This window comes from Myxocyprinus asiaticus, chromosome 43 (genome assembly GCF_019703515.2).
Source record: "Myxocyprinus asiaticus isolate MX2 ecotype Aquarium Trade chromosome 43, UBuf_Myxa_2, whole genome shotgun sequence".
NCBI classification, from domain to species: domain Eukaryota; kingdom Metazoa; phylum Chordata; class Actinopteri; order Cypriniformes; family Catostomidae; genus Myxocyprinus; species Myxocyprinus asiaticus.
In genome coordinates this window covers 30655192-30675461 of record NC_059386.1, presented here as the reverse complement: position 1 = coordinate 30675461, position 20270 = coordinate 30655192, and the positions used below count along the sequence as shown (strand labels likewise).

The following is a 20270-nucleotide window of genomic DNA, read 5'->3' as shown; positions in this document are numbered from 1 at the left end:
AAAATGCTTAACAGAACGAGGAGGATGTTAGCTGACAAATATCCACTCCTTGCTGCTTTTAGTGCACTCGCAAACGCTCCCCCAATAAACTTCGCATCAACACATCGCAGGCGACCCCCGAGCACAGCCGGGACTAGAAGGGATAGTTACATGGAGGGTTGCTGCGATCTCATCTTTACCCCTGCTGACTACTTTATTAAACAGATTCATCATTTGATTGTGTTACACAGGCAGTTATGGCTGAGAGGCGAACAGCTGCCTTGCAGGAAAGCTGCTGTTGATGAAATGGCATCTACTGCTGTGCTGTTTCGTGTTCTCGTGCCAAGAGGGGCTTTTCCAGGAGCTAACACGAATATGTGGGTGATTAGCCTCAGAATCGAGAACACTGGCTTCTTGAGCTCATAGGCATGCAAAACATGTTTTGCAATGCTTTAAAGTACAAACAACAAAACTTAGTTCTGAATTTGAATTCATAACTGGACTTTTCTGACGAAAATGTGAGTGGTGCCTGCCTGTGCAAAAGTCGCTGTCCTGATGCTTGGCTATTGTGGGTTGTTACTAGGGCATTGCTAGGTGGTTGCTAGGGTGTTCTGGGTGTTGCTTGCTGGAAAAGTAAAAAGAGCCTGCTCTCAAGTATCTATGATTTTGATACCGTTTGTCAACTTGCTCAGCCATGACAGTAGTTGGCTTGAAAGAGAAAACTCACAGTAGAAGCGGACAGTTCACACTGATGTCCGCTCTAGCGCCCCTTGTGGCCACATTGAGAATGCAATGCGTAGATGCGTTGTTATGAATTGCGGTCTGACACATTTTGGACTGCAACTTTGAGCACTGATGCTTGTCTTAACAAGCACCACTAATTATCAAGAATGTGCCACATTAGAATAATTTATGAAATATTCGGTTAATAATCATGATGGATGGGAGGGCAAATAGTTACATTTTTATTATAGTATCCATGCAACCACGTGTGTTCTGACAGGCCACAAGTGTTTCCACACCTTTGTTTTATGGTGCATTTGGGCTTAAAGGTATATTCCAGGTTCAAAACAAGCTAAGCTCAATCAACAGCATTTGTGGCATAATGTTGATTACCACAAAATATATTTTGACTCGTCCCCCTTTTTCTTTTTAATTAATTAGCAGACATTAAGTGTATGTGTGTGGCTTTTACTGAAGACTTAGTTTCCTTTAATTCTGGCTCTGGTGGCACAGATGCTCATGTCTGAGCTGGCAACACTGTTTCACTTTCTTTCTAGCTCTCTCTTTCTCTCTCTGGTGTGCTTTATCTTTCATGCTTTTCCCTCCAGCCACCCAGCCGCTCTAAGGCAAAGCCAACATTTTTAGAAGCTAAAAGCATCAAACCCCCCCACCCCCCGTCTCACAGAATCACGTTACTATAGCTACATTTTTGCAAAATTATTTTTATGTGGCTCGCTGTACAAATCGCAGCACTTTTCTGGTGAAATAAACACTAGAGGTGCTAAAACAATGCGTTTTATTCCCTTTCACACAAATCACAACTAAAACAGCAGACTATCCATTTATAAACACTTACTTTTCACCCCATTCCTCACACAATGCTATCTTATGACATCTAAACACTTTCACTATAGTGCATGAATAGTAAAGGCCATACATGTTTGCAATACATAACCAACTACATTTAGAAGCTTGTTCAGGCGAGTTCAAATTAAGTGGTTGCACTTGTGATGCAAAGGACCTCAGTACGAGTTCTGCAGAGCATGAGACCTGAAAGTGTCATAGAAGCACCATAAAATGACGTGGTTGCATCAGCAATTGCGTTTTTCATGTCACATTTGCTTTTTATGACACTATCGGTTAGGTTTAGGTTTAAGGTTTAGGATAGGCAGGTAGGTTTTGCTGAATTAAAACACAATAGAGCATTGACTTTAAAAACCTAGAACTGCCCCGATATGTGTTAGGAGCAGCTTAATATAATTATGCAAAAATGTCACCATAGTCAAAGTCAAATTTTCATGAGATCAGTTTTTCTCCTTATATACCCTTTATTAGAATAGTGAATGCGCTGACAACAGCATTGTACAAAACCTAGTGAGCTGTCTCGCTACATTCTCACTACATAGGCAGCTGCCTTCTAAGACAGCATCCTAATCATCATAATACCTCGTAAGTGACCGATTTGGAATGCCCTACATAGGCAGCAACTTTGAGTGTCGCGCAAATTGCGCTCCCCACAATTGTTTTCAATAGAGTTTGATGTTAGCATGTTGCTAAGCTTGCATCATGATACTCTAAAAAGATTGAGTAATATTAAACATTTAAATGATACTGAACTGTTGTAAGCATTTTTGTCTGGATTGAATGAATTAGAAGAATATTTAAAGTATAATGAACATTTCTTCGCCATTTTGGATATACTTTCCACTGAGTTGTCTACCTTTTTTAACAGCGCACCAATTATGCCTTAAAATGCTGCCTCTGTAGGCAGCTCACTAGGTTTTGTAACCAAGCAAATAACTTTACACTCTAATAGTCCATTCTCACAGGCATCTTGCTCCACTAAAGCATTTAATCTTTCTCCCCAATATCACCTCTGAGGGTGACAACACAAACATTTCTACAGTTTAGGCTTTCATGACAGAGACCGAAAGAGCAGATGTGCTCAAATTACGTGACTGTTGGCGATGACGGCTTATTATTTTTCTGGCTTGTTTAGAGTTACAGATAAAACAAGAAGCAGAGAAGCTAAATTGCAGCTGTTGAAATCTCTCAAACTGGGTTAATTGCTCCGGGATGGGGATACAACACGGATATCATTAAAAAGATTTTCCCTTTCGTAATAACTCTCCCACCATACCTGCCCTGCACCCAGAGGAAAAGACATTCCTTGTGTTTCGAACTCTGTTTGGTGCAAGTGAAATCATGATATCTGACGTAGGAAATCATTAAACTTTTGCAAGATAGAAAGTGTCATTCAGTACGTTTACTTGAACATTTAAAAGTTCGATTTCAGTCAGACTAAAACATTTTAGTCATTCAGTCTTTTTAAAATGTCACAAACACTTTAGTCTGACAGAAATTGTATTGATTCTTGAATTGTACTCGATTTTTGCGACGCCAGACTAACACACCTAGATAATGTGATTGTCGCTCAACTTCGTTGAGTTGTGTGTATGCTCCGAAAGACAGAGGTGACTTGCAACGTGTATTTAAAGCATTGTGTCATGTGTACTTGGACAGGCAGATGAAGAATATAGCATTATTACCCAAAGTTATAATTGCACAAGTAAACATGCAGACTACCAACAGATGCAGCATTCTTGATTCCCCATGTGCAGCGCTTTGGTTTACACTTGTTTTGAAATATGCTCTATAACATTTTTTGACTTGACTGGACTGTACATCACAATGGTGGTTTGTAGGGATTCACACTTTGGGATTTTGGGGATTTTTAAGAAAATAACATCTTAAAGGTGAAGTGTGTAAATGGAATCGCAAAAGTAATTACGTTTTGGGGGCATAAACCTACGAATAGCTTACTTATCTTTCCATATTAAGCTGGGATAAAAGAAAGAATTTGAACGTAGAAAAAGTACATACATCTACAAAAATTTCTACGGAACCCCTTAGAAGACAGGGCTGGAATTTTTTTTTCTCTGAAATAGTTTTGTGTGCCCTTGCAATAAGTTTTGCGTTCCCTCACAATAAATTTACCATAGTTTCACTACAGTTACCATATTTTAACCAATATATTTGTAGTGAAACCATAGTAATAATGTAGGAAAACTAAAACTATGATAATAAAAATAATTTTGTGGTTATTATGGTTTTACTATACAAATACCTTAGTTTAACTATGGTTTTAATATAGTAATATTGTAGCCTGTAGTAACCATCATTTTTGACGGAAATCATGTTTTGTCTATAGTAACATTGCAGTAAGCTTGACTGTAGGCTAACCATGTGTTTTTTTTCTTTGGCGGAAACCAAAAAAATCTAAACTAGCTACAAATTTGCAGCTAATTTGCAGCTTGTTATACTCACATGCACATTAGCTTTTGGTTTGCTGCAAATATTTGCCAGAAGTTTGCAGCTCTTCATCGGTAGTGGTGAACCTCCGGCAAACCTTTGGCAACAATGGACAATTTGCCAAAAGTTTGCCACAAAGCTCATTTGCATGTGAACATTATCAGTGGCGAATTTGCAAATACTGTTGCAAATTTGCCATGAACTCTCAATTTTTGTAAGGGTGGTTTTAATACAGTATACTGTATCCATATATTATGGTTTTAATATAGTTTAACCATGGTATCTTGTGGTTACTATGGTTTTACTACAAATACCATAACCACAAAATTATGATTTGTATTACCACAGTTTTCATTTTCCTGTATTATCAATATGGTTTTACTATAAATATCAAGGTTAAAATATGATTACTATAGTAAAACCATGGTAAATTTATTGTGAGGGAACGCAAACCTTGTTGCAAAGGCACGCAAAACTATTTCAGAAAAAGTTTCACACCCTGTCCTCTAAGAGTCTCTGTAAATTTAAGTCTGTTTCTTACACAAAGCAACTGCATGGCTTGAGAAATAAATAGAATACAGCACACAGGTTGTATGGACTACTTTTATGGTACTTTAATGGTGCTATTTTGTTCTTTTTGGAGTTTAAAAGCACCGATTTACTATCTACTCTATATTACATAATATCTCCTTGTGTGTTCCAAGAAAGAAAGAAAGTCAAACAGGTTTGGAATCACGTGAGTGTAACTTAAGCTCAGAGTTTTCTAAGCTCTAATGTTAGTTGTTGTCCACACTGTGGAGGTGTCTCCAAGACGCAAGACTCTTACCAGGCTTGGGACTTCCTCCTGGGCACGTTCTGTCTGCTCCATTTAGAGTGAGGGGTCAGGTGATAGATCAGCTGCCTGCAGATCTTCTCAGAGGACTTGAGAGCATCAGACTCCTGCAAAGCCAGCATAAGGAGAAGAGGGTGTTGAAGGGCTATTTCCAGAGACAGGTGGCCAAATAAAGCTGTGATCAGACGGCTTATGGTCACTCACAGGGAAAACCAATGGAACTTGGATGTTTACCAAGCCTGTTGCTATTAAAAGAGTTCAACAAGGTACACACTGGTATAGTTAAAGTGGTATGTTTTCAATAAGTAATAAGCCACAACAGTCTGTTTGTTACAGTTATTTTACTATGTTTAAGGGGTGTTGTAATACCAGCTTTGTAAAATCATTGTAATGCACATAATATTGTTGGACGTGATAAAAACACCAATGTTCAATAAATAATTAAATCTCTTATCAGTAATAATCACAATAAACAATTTTCCACCAAGTAATATAGGGTGAATCTCATGAAACTCTGTCTGGGTCATATTTCACCCTAAAACATTTTTTTTATCCTATTTTAGGACCATGAAGAATTTTGTATTGTGACATTATTTCCATGACCAAAAAACAAAACAAAAAACAAAACGAAATTAATGAAATAAAAAAGTTAAAATCTCACTTACAATTATATATTTTATCTTTAAATTATTTACACATCATGGTGGTAATTATTCTGAATTTAATGTATACTAAGTTAAAAATACTGTATAACAGTAAAGAGATTCTAAAAGAAATATCCATTGATAATAACGAGAACTATAAAAAAAATTAAGCAAATCATCTGGAACTCACATGTCACTAGCAATGCAAAAATTATAATAAATAGCAAATATAATAAATAATATATTAATAAAAAATATTTATCATATATTAATTATTTAAAATAAATTATATATTTAAAAAATAATAAATATATAAATAGTTAATGCGTCAAAAATATTTTTTCTTTATGCAAATATAATTTCTTTTATTTTGGGGAACAATGTGCAAGTTTTCGTAAAAGCTACCTCATAATTAATTAACCCAAATGTAGGTGATATATATATATATATATATATATATATATATATATATATATATATATATATATATATATATATATATAGACATGGTGCATAAATATATAATTTAATTGACTGAGGTATATACACTTTTATAGTATTGGCTATTGGCTATTTTACAACAGTTTTGAAAGTGGCTCAACCAATCAGATTTTAGAGCCAGAAGAAGGCAAACTACACCTTACAGAACTTACTTGCATGTTTGTATAAAGCTACTGCCAATCTACAGTATACTTGTATGCTCAAAATCATGTATATCCGTATTCATTACTACTATGAAAAGCAGCTAATAGTGCTTCACAAAGCAGCACTCCTTCATGTGTATCTTTCTTGAAAAGATGAGAGTTATTTAAATTGGTCTGAGTTATTCATGCCTTTTTGAGCTACTAGGTTAGAGGTTGGTTTAATATGATCTCAAGGCCTTCTATCTACAATGACTCCATCTATTTCTGCATCAAAACAGGCTTTGGCTTGACTCTCCATCTTTAAACGGATTGGCCGAAGCAGAGCTGAGTAAATCTAATCAGCAGTGCAACAACAACTAGACCAACACAGCAATGCACAAAAAGAACGCAGCTATTGACTGGAGTTTTTAAAGGGATAGTTCACCCAAAAAGGAAAATTCTGCCATCATTTACTCACTATCATGCTGTTTCCAACCCATATGACATTTTTTCTTCCATGAAGAAATTATTGTGAAGATTTTGACTGAACAACAACTAAACTTGTGGTCTGTCCCTCACACAAAGCTGTTGTATGGCTTCAAAAGACTGTTGATTACGCTATTCATATTCATATAGACTACTTTTATGATACTTTTAAGGTTCATTTACATCCTTTTTGAAACTAGAAAGCCTCAGTCCCCATGCATTGTAACTGTGCTCCACGGATGAAAAAGAGAGTCATATGGGTTTAGAAAGACATGAGGGTGACTAAATATTGACAGAATTTTTATTTTTGAGTGAACTAACAGCGTGTGTAGCTCATCTCAGCTGGCTCATAGTCTCTCCATTGAAATGACAAGAAGTAAACATTGTTACATAACCAGTGTTCTTGAGAAAGTGGCTTGGTAGCTTCCTGATGACTATTTAGGCAAAACGAATACGTTTGTTTTACCTCTGTCATATATTAACTCTCTCGCTGGTAGCTGTAAGTGACAGCAATTATTGGACTACTGTTATTGAACTCCTTTAATAAAGAAACTGTCCATTCAATGGCGTATGCTCCAGAGGGAGTGTTACTGTCGAAAGGATTTAAGTTAATGTTCAATTTCTGATTTAAACTAAAGACATCAGCGATAGTTCAATACGACAGTTTAATGAAAAAAGTCAATGGCGAGTTGACTAAATCAAAGGGGGAACATAATCTATGTGCTGAAAACAAACATAAGCTCATTAAAATGCCTTTCCATATTTCCCATGATTCCCATCACGAATAACTGCTTCGACTGAGAAACTCCCTTCGGTTGACTCTTGGGACTCCAATCTTCATTAGATGGTGGTGTATTGGGACACAGATTAGACTGTGTTATATATACAATAATAAAGTCTATCAAAGAGTATAGGCATGAGTCAGTGTCAAATTAATGTTAACAATGTAAAATACTTCAATTGAATTCTCAATCTAAACAAATATGGCAGTTAATTACAAAATAAAACCAACATCAAACGTACAAGTGCACCACTAGAATCCATTTTAAGTAAATGTTCAGTCGCTATGTTACATGATACAACTGTCTACAATCTACTGTCATATCTGGGGTATTTTGTACCTCTTTGGGTGGCATTTTTGCCCTAAACCCTGGTAAATTTCTTACCACTTCTGAGTCTTGGTGGCTTTCTGGGATCCAATGGAGTGGGGGTTATTCTATAGCTGTCAGTATGTGACAGACAGTTCACCCAAAAAGGAATATTCTCTCGTCATTTACTCACCCTCATGCCATCCCAGATGTGTATGACTTTCTTTTCTCTGCAGAACACAAACGAAGATTTTTAGAAGAATATCTTAATTATTTAGTTCCATACAATGCAAGTGAATGGTGACCAGACCTTTCAAGCTCCATAAATCATGAAAAGGCAGCATAAAAGTAATACATATGACTCAAGTAGTTTAATACATGTCTTCTGAAGCAATGCAATCACTTTGGGTGAGCAAAACATCAATATTTCAATCATTTTTTGCTATAAATCTCTGAAAGTGGAGATTTATAGTAAAACAGGACCTGAATATTGATCTGTTTCTCAACCACACCTATTATATCACTTATGAAGATATGGATTTAACCACTGGAGTCATATGCATTACTTTTATGCAGCCATTATGTGACTTTTGGAGCTTCAAAGTTTTGACCACCATTGACTTGCATTGAATGGACCTACAGAGCTGACCTACATATTCTTCTAAAACTCTTGATTTGTGTTGTGCAGAAGAAAGAAAGTCATACACATCTGGGATGGCATGAGGGTGAGTAAATTATGAGATAAATTAAATTTTTGGGTGAACTATCCCTTTAAGTCGATGAGGAAGGAAAGAACCAGAGGCCTTTAGGGAAATCGAGAGCCCTCATCAAATCTTGCCTGACTGAACACTCTCATTCAATCCCTCATTCTTGTCCTCTGGGTTTAGACACTTAACTCCTCAAGGCTTCTGCGACTGAAGAGGAGGCTATCCAGCATTTTGAGAGCCATTTGCTAAGAACTAGACTGAGAACAATTGGAAAATTCACCACAAATCCAGCCTATCGAAGATTTCAAGCAGGGTTTCTTAATCAGGGCAAATGGAAAAGATTTCTATAAGGGATAGTTCACCCAAAATGAAAATGCTGTCATCATTTGCCACAATTTCATGTTGGTTCCAAAACTGTATCACTTTCTTCTTTTTGTGGAACACAATGGAGATTGTTAGGACAGAATATTAGTGATTGGCAGCCTCAGTCACTATTGACTTTCATTGCATCTTAAAATGTTACAACAAAATTGTAATTTTTAGGTGAACTATCCCTTTAAATGCATAAGAAAATGAAGTGGTCGACATATTTATTTATTTTTCAGTTTCTGCCTGATAGGTTTTGGCAAGGAGTATGCAAATAGAAATGATTTGTATTAATACACAGTGGAATTTATCGTAATTTTCATATAACTATATCATAATCTTCCTTCATTAAAATTTTTCTAAAATAGTTAGATATGATTCATACAGGCTTGTAATTATCTTTTAAAAAGTTTCATACCCTAAAAAGCCCAATTTTTTAATATGAAAACAACAGAAAGAAGGCCTAGGATATTTATGACAGAACATATATGGATCATTCTTCAAAATACAGTAGATGCCATTTATGTAATTTAACTGATTGACAAGCTGTTTTGCTGGATACTTGTTTATAGAAAAATGTTTCAAAACAAAGTCTCAGAGGAAAAGGACAAGCTTTGCCTCTTCAAGTGGTTCTACTATTGGAAAATGGTCCTCTCTGGCCTTTCTGCCCAATTAAGTCCAAACACAACTGTAGAATTTCAACATGGAATGAAAAATTCACTGATGGCTCTATTGAGCAAAATAAAGGTCAGTGCCATCTTTCTTTACTTCTCATGCTTTGAGAACTAATTTAGGACATGGCTGAAGTGCGAGCCCACTAACTCCAGTCCCGGCCGTGGAATGACAGCTGCCAATGGTCTTACCGAGGCAGTAGGGCTGTAGAATTGGGCGCCAAGCCTCTTACCACCAACTAAAAATAAACGCTCTACATATCTGGAGACTTAGTAATGAGCATGTACACAGGTTTTGGCCAAAGTTCTTGTTGGGATCCAGAGATAATGTTGACAGCTGTGGGCTGATATCAAGTCAAACTCTTGAGTTTGACATCTCGGACATTCAACTACCCCCATTGGCTTGTGTTTACAATCATCCTTTCTTTTCAGTGGTGATGTCTTACCCGCTTTGGACACTGCATGTCACGGGCCAAACTGAGCAGAAGCTCATGGGAGATTGGATCCACTAGGTTGAGGAAGGCAGCATTCTTGTAGAGGATGTCATTAAGTGATGTGCCCTCAAGACCCAAGTCCTGTTGAGAAAGAAACAGAAAGAATTTCATATAATTACTTACTCACCTTTATGTTGTTCCAAACCCTGCATGACATTCTTTCTTCTGTTGAACACATAATGTAAATTTATTAAGAATATCCTGTGTCTAAAATCACAAAAAAACACCATAAAAGTGGTTGATACGTATTGTGTTCTCAAGTCTTCTGAAGGATATTGAATATAGCTTTGTGTGAGGAACAGAATGGCATTTAAGTCATTATTTACTGATAATCTTGCCTTCCTATGAGCTGATGATTGATGCAACTGGATCTTCGAGTCAGTGAGTTGAACTCGAGAACAGAATCAGCCTGATTCATGAATTAATCATTACAATTGGTTTTGTGAACTGGATCAACCGATTCATTGAAAAAAATGATTTGTTCATGAATCAGACATCGCTACTCCTCTCATCTAGAAGATGTCAATATTTTCAGTGAATTATGACTTCAACATCTATCTATCTATCTATCTATCTATCTATCTATCTATCTATCTATCTAGCTACCTACCTACCTACCTATCTAAAACTTTAAAACAAGGCTTTGTCTATCTACCTTTTTCCTGCATCCCGTGATGCTTAGCGTGAAATGTGGGCGTTACTTCCATTATCAAGTAAACACAGTTGTTGTTGCGGTGTACATCCATTCATTCTTTCATTGTGGTGTTGGGATTTTGAGGAGAGCGTGTATGATTTCATGAGGACATACATCATTCACTATATCAGTGTGTTACTGAACGATAATAAAATCGGCATGCTGTTTCTCCCAGATGCAGTTGAGATTTAATCTAAGGACAAACGCAACATTTCGAGCACAATTATCAGTTGTTTTAGTGGAGTACCTGTGTTAGTTCAGCTTCAGATGTGTGTGCTTGTCATCTTGTCACCCTGCATATTCAAATCAGACAGACACACTAAGAGCCGTGAAGTTTTCATCCACGGGTATGTAATCACTTTTTCAAGTTTTCCGATTGGATGGTAATTTCCTTTTAAATCCGCATGTAAGTTTAAACTTTTGTTTGGTGGGTGATTGACTGGTGATGCTTCTCTGCTATCCGGGACGCATCAGGGCAGCGTTTTAAACCTCAAATTAAATGTGTTTTTGACTACCTCTGTATGTGTTTTTTGCGATCCAATCACAAAATATTTTACACCCCATTTACAACTATATTTAGCGCTGACCATTTGAGATTGGATCACCCAAAATGTGTCTTATTACCAGCTGAAAACAGGGTCTAAAATGACTGCAGCCGGAGCTAAGGAATGCTATAGAATGAATTCTGGCAGAACTCCCACCCACATTCGATTCCCCAGTAAGACCCCCAGAAAAACAGATGGATATATTTTTTAACTGATCGGAATTACAGTATTCCCATAGTGGAAATTTCTGACTGTGATAACTCCTTAAGCTTTCAAGCTACATTCACCAAATTCAGGATAAAGCCTACCTTCAGGCTGTTCTGAGTCAGGTTGCTATAATGTTTCAAAGTGATTGGACATACGGTTTCCACATAGCAGACGATCAAATATCCAAAAAGTCCCATTGAATTTAAATGACGGAATGTTCATAAATTCAAACTCCAACTGTCTAAAATTCTAATGTAAACAAACCCCCACAAGGCCTTTAATATGCTTAACTGTAAGTCGCTCTCTCTCTCTCTCTCTCTCTCTCCCTCCCTCTCATACTTTCTTTATCTCTCTCTCTCTCTTAAAATTTTTGAAAATCAGTGGGATGATATCTCCGGATCAGAATGTCATAGAGACATGTGGGGGGGGGGGAGGGGGTTGGGGGCTCTTCTGACTCAGGCTAGCAAGCATTCTTTCAATAAATGTAAACTTCCTAGCGAAGACCTAGCAACCATCCAGAGCACCCTAGCAACCAACTTGGTTTACTTCCACTGAAAATGGCTCAGAGGGATATCTTCGGATCAGAATGTCATTGAGACTTCAAGGTTGGCTCATTTGACTTGGGACAGCAAGCAGTCTTTATGTATCACATTGAAAACAGCCTAGCAGCCAGATGGGGTCATCCTAGCAACCATACAGCAAAACCCATATCTCGGCACCAGAACATCGTAAAGACATTGGGAAGTCATATAACCACTTTTATGATACTTATATGGGCTTTTTTGTTGTCTTTTTGGGCCATGACAGCCCCAGTCTTTTTTCACTTTTGTTTTATGGAAAAGAACAGCCAGGATTTTGTTAAAAAATCCACCTTTTGTGTTCCACGGAAAAAAGAAAGTCATACAGATTTGGAATGACATGAGGGTGAGTAAATGATATTTGTGTGTGAACTATTTAATTAAGCATGTAGGATTTCAAATTCAAGTAGACCCTTTAAAGGTCACAGATAAACCTCCATATTCAACAACTTAATCCTTTCATCCTAGAACTCCAAACTCCATTTGCAAGATTACTTCAGGGTTGTTCTGAATTTGACATAAATCCGTATAGATAAAGTAATCTTTACATCATGTTTACTACTTCTAGTGCTTCAGCAAAAAAAAAAAAAAATAATTCTAATGAGCAGCTTGTTGATCTATTGCTGGACTACAGTTGCTAACCATTAAGTCCAGCTTCTTTACATTAAGCAGAGAAAGTATTTGCAGACACAATGACAGCTTATTAGCAGGGCTTATTGGAGACAGCTAAAGTGCTTTCCTCCACAGACCAGGCAAGGCAAGCGAGTCTGATACGACTAGCAGGAGGGAAATAAACTTAGATCAGAAAATCAAGATAAATTCCCAGAGGACAAAGTTTCTTGTATAATCTACTGGCTAGCACAATTTATCTTGACTAAGCAAATGTATAGAGAAGAACGGGGAGAGAGAAATGTATCTAATATCTTAAGGGCAAATGTGAGGAACATATTGCCTTATTACACAACATACATACTGTACAGTATATCTGAGTGACTCATTCAAATTAAACATGTAATTCTCTATTTTGAAGTGCTATGGAATGTCAAACATGTCCATTGGGTTGGGGCTGAGTTGTTAATGAAGTGCTTGAAAGCAAAAGTTTTTCTTCTTTTACAACTGAAACAAAAGGCGAGTTGCAAAAAGTTTGTACACACACAGATTTATATCCAAAATATTCTGTTTTAAACCAAAATGTTCGCATAAGACGATCGTACTACTTATACTGTACACTGAAGTTGCCCTCAATTTTTGTTTTATCTATTAGATCGATTTTAACACATACTGTATGTGCTTTTAAAATAAGTTTCTGGATTCAATACTAGTTAAGCTCAACAGCATTTGAGCATAATGTTGATAACTACAAAAATGTATTTCAGCTCATCTCTCTTTTTTTTTTTTTTTTTTTTAAAGCAAAAATAGAGGTTACAGTGAGTCACTTCCAATGGAAGCGAATGGGGCCAAACCTTAAACAATAAAATACTTACTGTTTCAAAAGTACGGCCACAAGACGTAAACAATATACGTGTTAACATGATTGTAGTGCATTTTCATATACATACGACCTGTATGTAATTTGTTCATCTGTATAAGAGCATTTTTAACACAGTAAAAAAAACCTGACATGGCAACATAAACAGCTTTCACCACCCCATGACTCAATCCACACAAATCGATGCAGAAACTGGCAGACGAGCATTCCAGACAAGGGAAGTGGAAATCTCCCTTTAGTGTTTCCCACCCTTTTGGGTTTCAGGCTGACATATTGCACACAATTTTTTGCTCAGGGATTCCCTGACATCTGGCAACTCCTCCGGGCTCTCCATTTGCAGTCTATAATGCATCAAACTCTAGATGATACAGCAAAGTGGAGTCATGATTGGGCTAATTATGATAAAACTGCTATCAAAGAGAAAACATTTTAAATTCACTGTTGTTATACAACCGTACACTGCATACATTTTTTGTCTTGTCTGTCAATATATCTAAACAGCTATAAAACAAGATTAATTTACTTAATCTTTTGTTTTAAGCATGACCCTTACCAGATTTAGTTTATGTTTAAAAACAAGAAAACAGTTTTACAATGGGGTAAGAAAAATAAATTAAATTAAACATATTTCTTCTCTGAAAACTATGATATTATAATTATCTTGCACAATTTTCCTCATCAAGTAAATGTATCTTGCTTTAAAGATGTTTGGACTGTATTACTTGAAAACAAGACAAAGACACTGATGAAGAAATTATTTTTGCAGTGTTAAATCTTTGTAGCATTAAAATCCTGTGCATATGCTCAGTAAAGCATGTAAGCGGAGTTGTTTGCTGCCTTTGCTCAATGAGAGTCAACGGCGAAAAATGAATTGCACTCATTAGTGCACAGGAAGCTCCAGCAGAGATAAGCCATGTTGTTTTGTTCTGTCTTTCTCCTCTTTTTCTCCCTCTTTTGTTCACTGGGTCAAAAGAAGGCATCCTGCACCGTCATTTTGACCCCCAGTTGATTACCATCCGATCCATTTCATCCTGAACAGAAAAGCTGCTTTGAAATTCATAGAAATTCATTTCTTTCTTTCTGTGGTCTTATAAGGAGAGATTTGCCATGACGTGTCCCTTCTCTTCTCTAGCAGGGTGTTAAGAGCTTCCAGAGCCGGGTGGGTGAGACTGCTCCATGTTTGGAAATATTTTCGAGTGGCTGGGCATCCATGTGACAAAGTGCCATATCCAGACAGAGCTGAGTATGATGACTGAAAATACACTAACTCTTGACTGTACCTGAACGTGTCTTCTTAAGCAAGACATGCACAGATTTTTGAACTATTTTTCAAATATACCTATTTCTAACCCATTGTCTCCATGAGAATTCTACAAAAGTAGATTTTTTAGTTTTTTTCTCCCAATTTGGAATGCTCAATTCCCACTACTTAGTAGGTCCTTGTGGTGGCACGGTTACTCACCTCAATCCGGGTGGTGGAGGACAAGTCTCAGTTGCCTCCGCTTATGAGACCGTCAATCAGCGCATCTTATCACGTGGCTCGTTGTGCATGACACCGTGGAGACTCCCAGCACGTGGAGGCTCATGCTCCTCTCACAGGAGGTTACCCCATGTGACTCTACCCTCCCTTGCAAACGGGCCAATTTGGTTGCTTAGGAGACCTGGCTGGAGTCACTCAGCACACCCTGGATTCAAACTCGTGACTCCAGGGGTGGTAGTCAGCATCAATACTTGCTGAGCTACCCAGGCCCCCAGATTTTTTTGTTATGTTTGTTAAGGCAAGCATCACTATTGTTATTACCCAGACTCAGGGATTTGATCAAATTCCTAAATCTACTTATCAAACTTCGGCATGTAAGTCATCCTGTAGACATGAATGATACCTCAAATCACGTGACTTGTTGAGGAGAGGTGTGCTAGTACTTTTCTAAGCAATCCGACTTATGATTCTCATCTGGTGGACAATGAAACAGGCAAAAAAATAGACTTATATTGAAGGAGGGACCCAAGCCATATCGAGGGACCATAGAGACTGTTTTAAGCAACCACCCAAAACACTCTAGCAACTACATAGAAAAATGCCCTAGCAACCACTCTAAACACCTAAGCAACTAAATGTGCCCTGCCGTACTCACATTTTCTTACAAAATGTATAAATCTGTTTTTTATTTACCGTATTTGAGTTGTTAGATCTCTCATTCAGTCTGTTCCAATTATTTTTTCGATCCAGAATTTCTACTCAAACTCCTCTATCTAAACCATATTTCCTCTAAATGTTGAACGAGCTAGAAAACATCATGTTAAAATTACTTACATTTTACATAAAAAAAGACAAAACTTTTCCTCAGCATCTTTCTTCCCTCTTTCCTTGCTTCCCTAAATAACTTTTTTTTCACACAGCAGGGGTTATAAGGGAGAATTTGCACCACAGTGTAGGACAAGAGGGGCAGCTGGAGGACCCTCTTCATCAGGTTGCATAACTTGAGATGATTTGAGATACCCCTTAAAAAGGCTAATCAATAAAGAGAATTTTCACTCCACTGATTGTCAGGTTTAGGTTTGGGGTTGGGGGGTGGGTACAGTTTCTAAATTATGTGTTGCCCTTCACTGTATTATAGCCTGTACAGCTGAAAACAACTCGCTTCCCAACTCACTTTTGGCGCACCTCCATGGACATTAAACCTGGAAAATGGAGCTCAAACGTGCCAATACGTCAAACAACACTTACCGCTTTGGCCACTGGGAGCAGTGTTTCGCATCTCGGTAAGCACAGACCAATTTTAGCTAAAGTAAAGTCAACCTACTGTTTCTGATTTCACTGTGAGATCAGTTTGCACAACTGGCCTTGAAATTATGGGCTTAAAGGGATACTTCACCCCAAAATGAATAGTCTCTTATCATTTACTCATCCACATGCCATCCCAGATGTGTATGACTTTCTTTCTTCTGAATAACATAAACAAATATTTTTAGAAGAATATCTCAGTTCTGTAGGTCCATACAATGCATATGAATGGTGGAAAGAAATTTGAATAGCCAAAAAGCACATAAAGGCAGCATAAAAGTACTCCATAAGACTCCAGTGGTTAAATCTATGTCTTTAGAAGCAATATGTTAGGTGTGGGTGAGAAACAGATCAATATTTAAGTCCTTTTTTACTATAAGTTCTCCTCCCTGCGCAGAAGGTGGCAATATGCACGTAGAACAGTCTAGTAGAACATCTAAGTGAAAGTGGAAATGTATAGTATAAAAGGACTTAAAAATATTTATCTGTTTCTCAACCGCACCTACCATATTGCTTCTGAAGATATGGATTTAACCACTGGAGTCTTATGGATTACTTTTACGCTGCCTTAATATGCTTTTTGGAAATTCAAAATGTTGGTACCCATTCACTTGCATTGAGATATTCTTCTTAAAATCTTCATTTGTGTTCAGCAAAAGAAAGAAAGCCATGAACATCTGGGATGGCATGAGGGTTAGAAAGTGATGATCATTTTTGGGTGAACTATCCTTTTAAGAAGGGAGCATTAAGTGGCATGTCAATCATCAGCTGCAATATCTGAGCTTACACCTTTAGACCTCAGAGTTCATAGCAGTTCATAACAGCTAACACATCTATCATGAGAATTCAAACCATGATCAAGACGTAACATGGAACATTTTAAGTAGCCTAATACAAGAACAAATACAAAATCAACGCTGTTCAAAATGGGTGATACTGAATACTATAGCTCTTTGATGAGATTTTTGGCCTCTTACTAAAGATGTTTGCAGGATTGATTTCCTTGGATAAAGAGTCTGATTATATATATATATATATATATATATATATATATATATATATATATATATATATATATATATATACATATATATATTTAATTTTTTATTTATTTATTTATTTTTTATTCTGGAAATCTCCAGTTGGAGTCCAGTTTATCCTATTTAACATTTACATTAAAAGCAAATTAGAATCAGGGCCATTCATGAACCACTTCTGTACACCAAAATTTAGTGGGACCATGATACTTTTGTGTCTGTCTGATTAGAAGTTCGAGACAAGATCTGTCAGCTCCACTGTACCGTGCAAAACCGGTGCTGTACTATAAAGATCCTAATGAGTTGTTTTCTCTGTCATAAACCATACATATAATCCAAAGTGATGTGTTAATAATGTAACATTTGAAAACATAAAACATGACAATTTTAAAAACGTATACTGAATGATTTCTTCATCAACACAGAGAAAAAAATCGTTCTCTTAAAAAACATCATAGCTTAGTGGAGTTTAATGTTTTACTGTATCAACTTTGTCACAGATGTTTTAAGAAATAAAGAATAAGGAAATAATGGTAACACTTTACAATAAGGTTCCATTTACTAACATTATGCATTAGGTATCATGAACTAACAACTAACAACTTTTTTAGCATTTATTCATCTTTATTAATGTTAGTTAATACAAATACAATTGTTAGCTCATGTTAGTAACTAATACAACTTTTGATTTTTAAAAATGCATTACCTAAGATTAATAAATGCTTAATAAGTATTGTTCATTGTTAGTTCGTGTTAACTATGTTGTTAACTAATGATAACAAATGGAACCTTATTGTAAAGTGTTTCTAAAATAACAACAGAAACAAATGAGACAATTGCTGACATAACCTAAGAGTAAAGACATTTAAAATAATGTGGATAGGTCTGAGAAAAAAATGGATAGATTGCAATTTCATACTTTTGATCATAGACTTTTGTATTTTGGTAAATATGACCATAGTTTGTGACTAGATTTCTCTGTAAACTACACATGTGTGATGAATGGGGTCTTTTTCTCAGGGGACAAATCTGGATAATAAGATGTGATTTTTTTGTTGTTGTGGCTTTCTATGGGAAGACGTCTCATTTATTTGCTGCAACAACCTGTAGCCAAGAGTTCAGAAACTATTATGAATCTATGAAAATCTAAGCAGTATAAGAATGACACAATCTGGCATAATTATATTTGTGATTTTGTACCTTTCTAAGCAGTTTCAACACGCCGATGGCTTGTTCCACCTTCTGTTCCTTTAGCATGGATTGGATCTCCCGAACCCAAGCCACTCTTCGGACATATGGACTGGGACTAGATTTACGCATCATCCCGGGCAGCTTGTCCGAATTCAGCACCAGAGAACTAAACAGAAACTCTCCTCTTCTCCCACTCCTCTCCGCCGCATTCCCAGAGCTCTCGTGATGGTGGCGTCCTCCTCTCCGAAAGAAAGTCGCCTGGCTGTCCAAACTACTCTGCCTGGTCAACTTGGATCCCATGTCTCAACTTTCCTATTTTTATCTCAGTATGAAGCTTAACAATGGAACACTGTTTCATAAAGCATAAGAGTAAAATATAGCTCATAAACGCGATTGTTTATGATGAAGCGCAGGACCATAATTGCATCTCACGTTGTTTAGTAACTTCAGTTTCCCATATAGTTTCAAATTAATCAAAGACTTTTAATATGCAGCGCGAGAAATGATTTAAATGCCACTTTCTCCGTGTTTCTCTGGACCCTACGCAGCTCCGCTGTGTTTTTGTATTCTTCTCCTCACACCACGCCCACACGCTACTCTGTCCAATCAGAACGCCCGATTCCCACATGTGTTTAATAACACAGAGTCCTTTCAACAGCTCAGCGTTTATGATGGGAAACCCGCTGATGTTCTGTCAGCATCCCCGTTTATTATTGCAGGTAGGCCTGCTGTATGGTGGTCACCGAACTGTGCATCGGTTTATAAAATAATGTTTAAAACTGAACACTTACAGAACAATCTCACATAGGCGTAAACTTTGTAAATACATATAATTTAGTCAGGCTTCTTACAAAAAGTATGGTCACAGTAGTAATGGTATTGAATACTAAAACCATCATCATAAAAAAATAAAAGTGCCTATACTATAGTGCCATTTGGTAAATTTTTTTTGGGTTGCAAACTAGGCGTACAAATGAGATTGTATTTATATAATTGTATTAATTTGGTATAAAGAATGAGCAATACAGATATATTATTCTAACTGATAAGAGCTAACATAGATTTAAAATTTAATAATCTTGATTCACTAACAAAAAAAAACAAACAAAAAAAACAAACAAACAAACAAACAAAAAAAAATACGAGAAAGGATATGGTACTAGTATGTTTTTTTCTTACATGGTACTATGGTAAAATAATGCTTTATCTCCCCCCCCCCCCCCATATGATATCACCATGGTATTCTTTGAAGTGTCATGTGGTACCATTTTACATACACAGAAAAACCCTAATAAGTTGACTTTGCTCAGTTGATTGAGTAAACTCGGTGACACTCTCAGGTCAGTTTAAGGGAAAATGAGGAAGTGGGAACCAGCTTACACACTTCAGGGTGATTTTATGTCTTGTTGCTTTTCAGCCGGCACACAAAGCTCATTAGCTTTCTTATTAACTCAACATAAAGTCCTTTTTTTGGTTCACACAACATAGTCACATACTGTAGGCGTCAGTTCTCTCTCCTCCAACTGCCGGTCTGGCTGCTCCCTATCTCTCTCTCCAGCTCTTCACTGTAACACAAAACAGCTGTTCGAGATAATTTGCCCCAGGTGTCAATCCTTACCGTTCTTCCTCTCCCGGCCTCGCTCTCCATAGACATTGTTTGGACACACCCACATCACCACAGAATTGAGTAATGATATTAGAAAACTTGTATATTTAAGTTGACTAATCATATAGAGTGTACTTAACTATTTAGGTTAAGGTAACTAGATGCAAGTAGACTCAAATTTGCTATGTTGTTGTTTCCATTTAATAATTTTAA

At 36.8% G+C, this 20270-nt stretch overlaps 1 protein-coding gene across 1 annotated transcript in view; it reads right to left on the bottom strand.

Annotated features, from left to right (window-relative positions):
- The window catches only part of LOC127433421 (leucine-rich repeat-containing protein 75B-like), a 33225-nt gene extending 14185 nt beyond the window's left edge, over window positions 1-19040 (bottom strand). The window contains exons 1-3 of the mRNA XM_051685327.1: window positions 18461-19040; window positions 9878-10006; window positions 4841-4953 (exon numbers count right to left, since the gene is read on the bottom strand). Of these exons, the coding sequence (XP_051541287.1) occupies window positions 4841-4953; window positions 9878-10006; window positions 18461-18751 (533 nt within the window). The 5' untranslated portion in view covers window positions 18752-19040. The remainder of the gene's footprint in view (window positions 1-4840; window positions 4954-9877; window positions 10007-18460) is intronic.
- Window positions 19041-20270: the final 1230 nt, after the last annotated feature.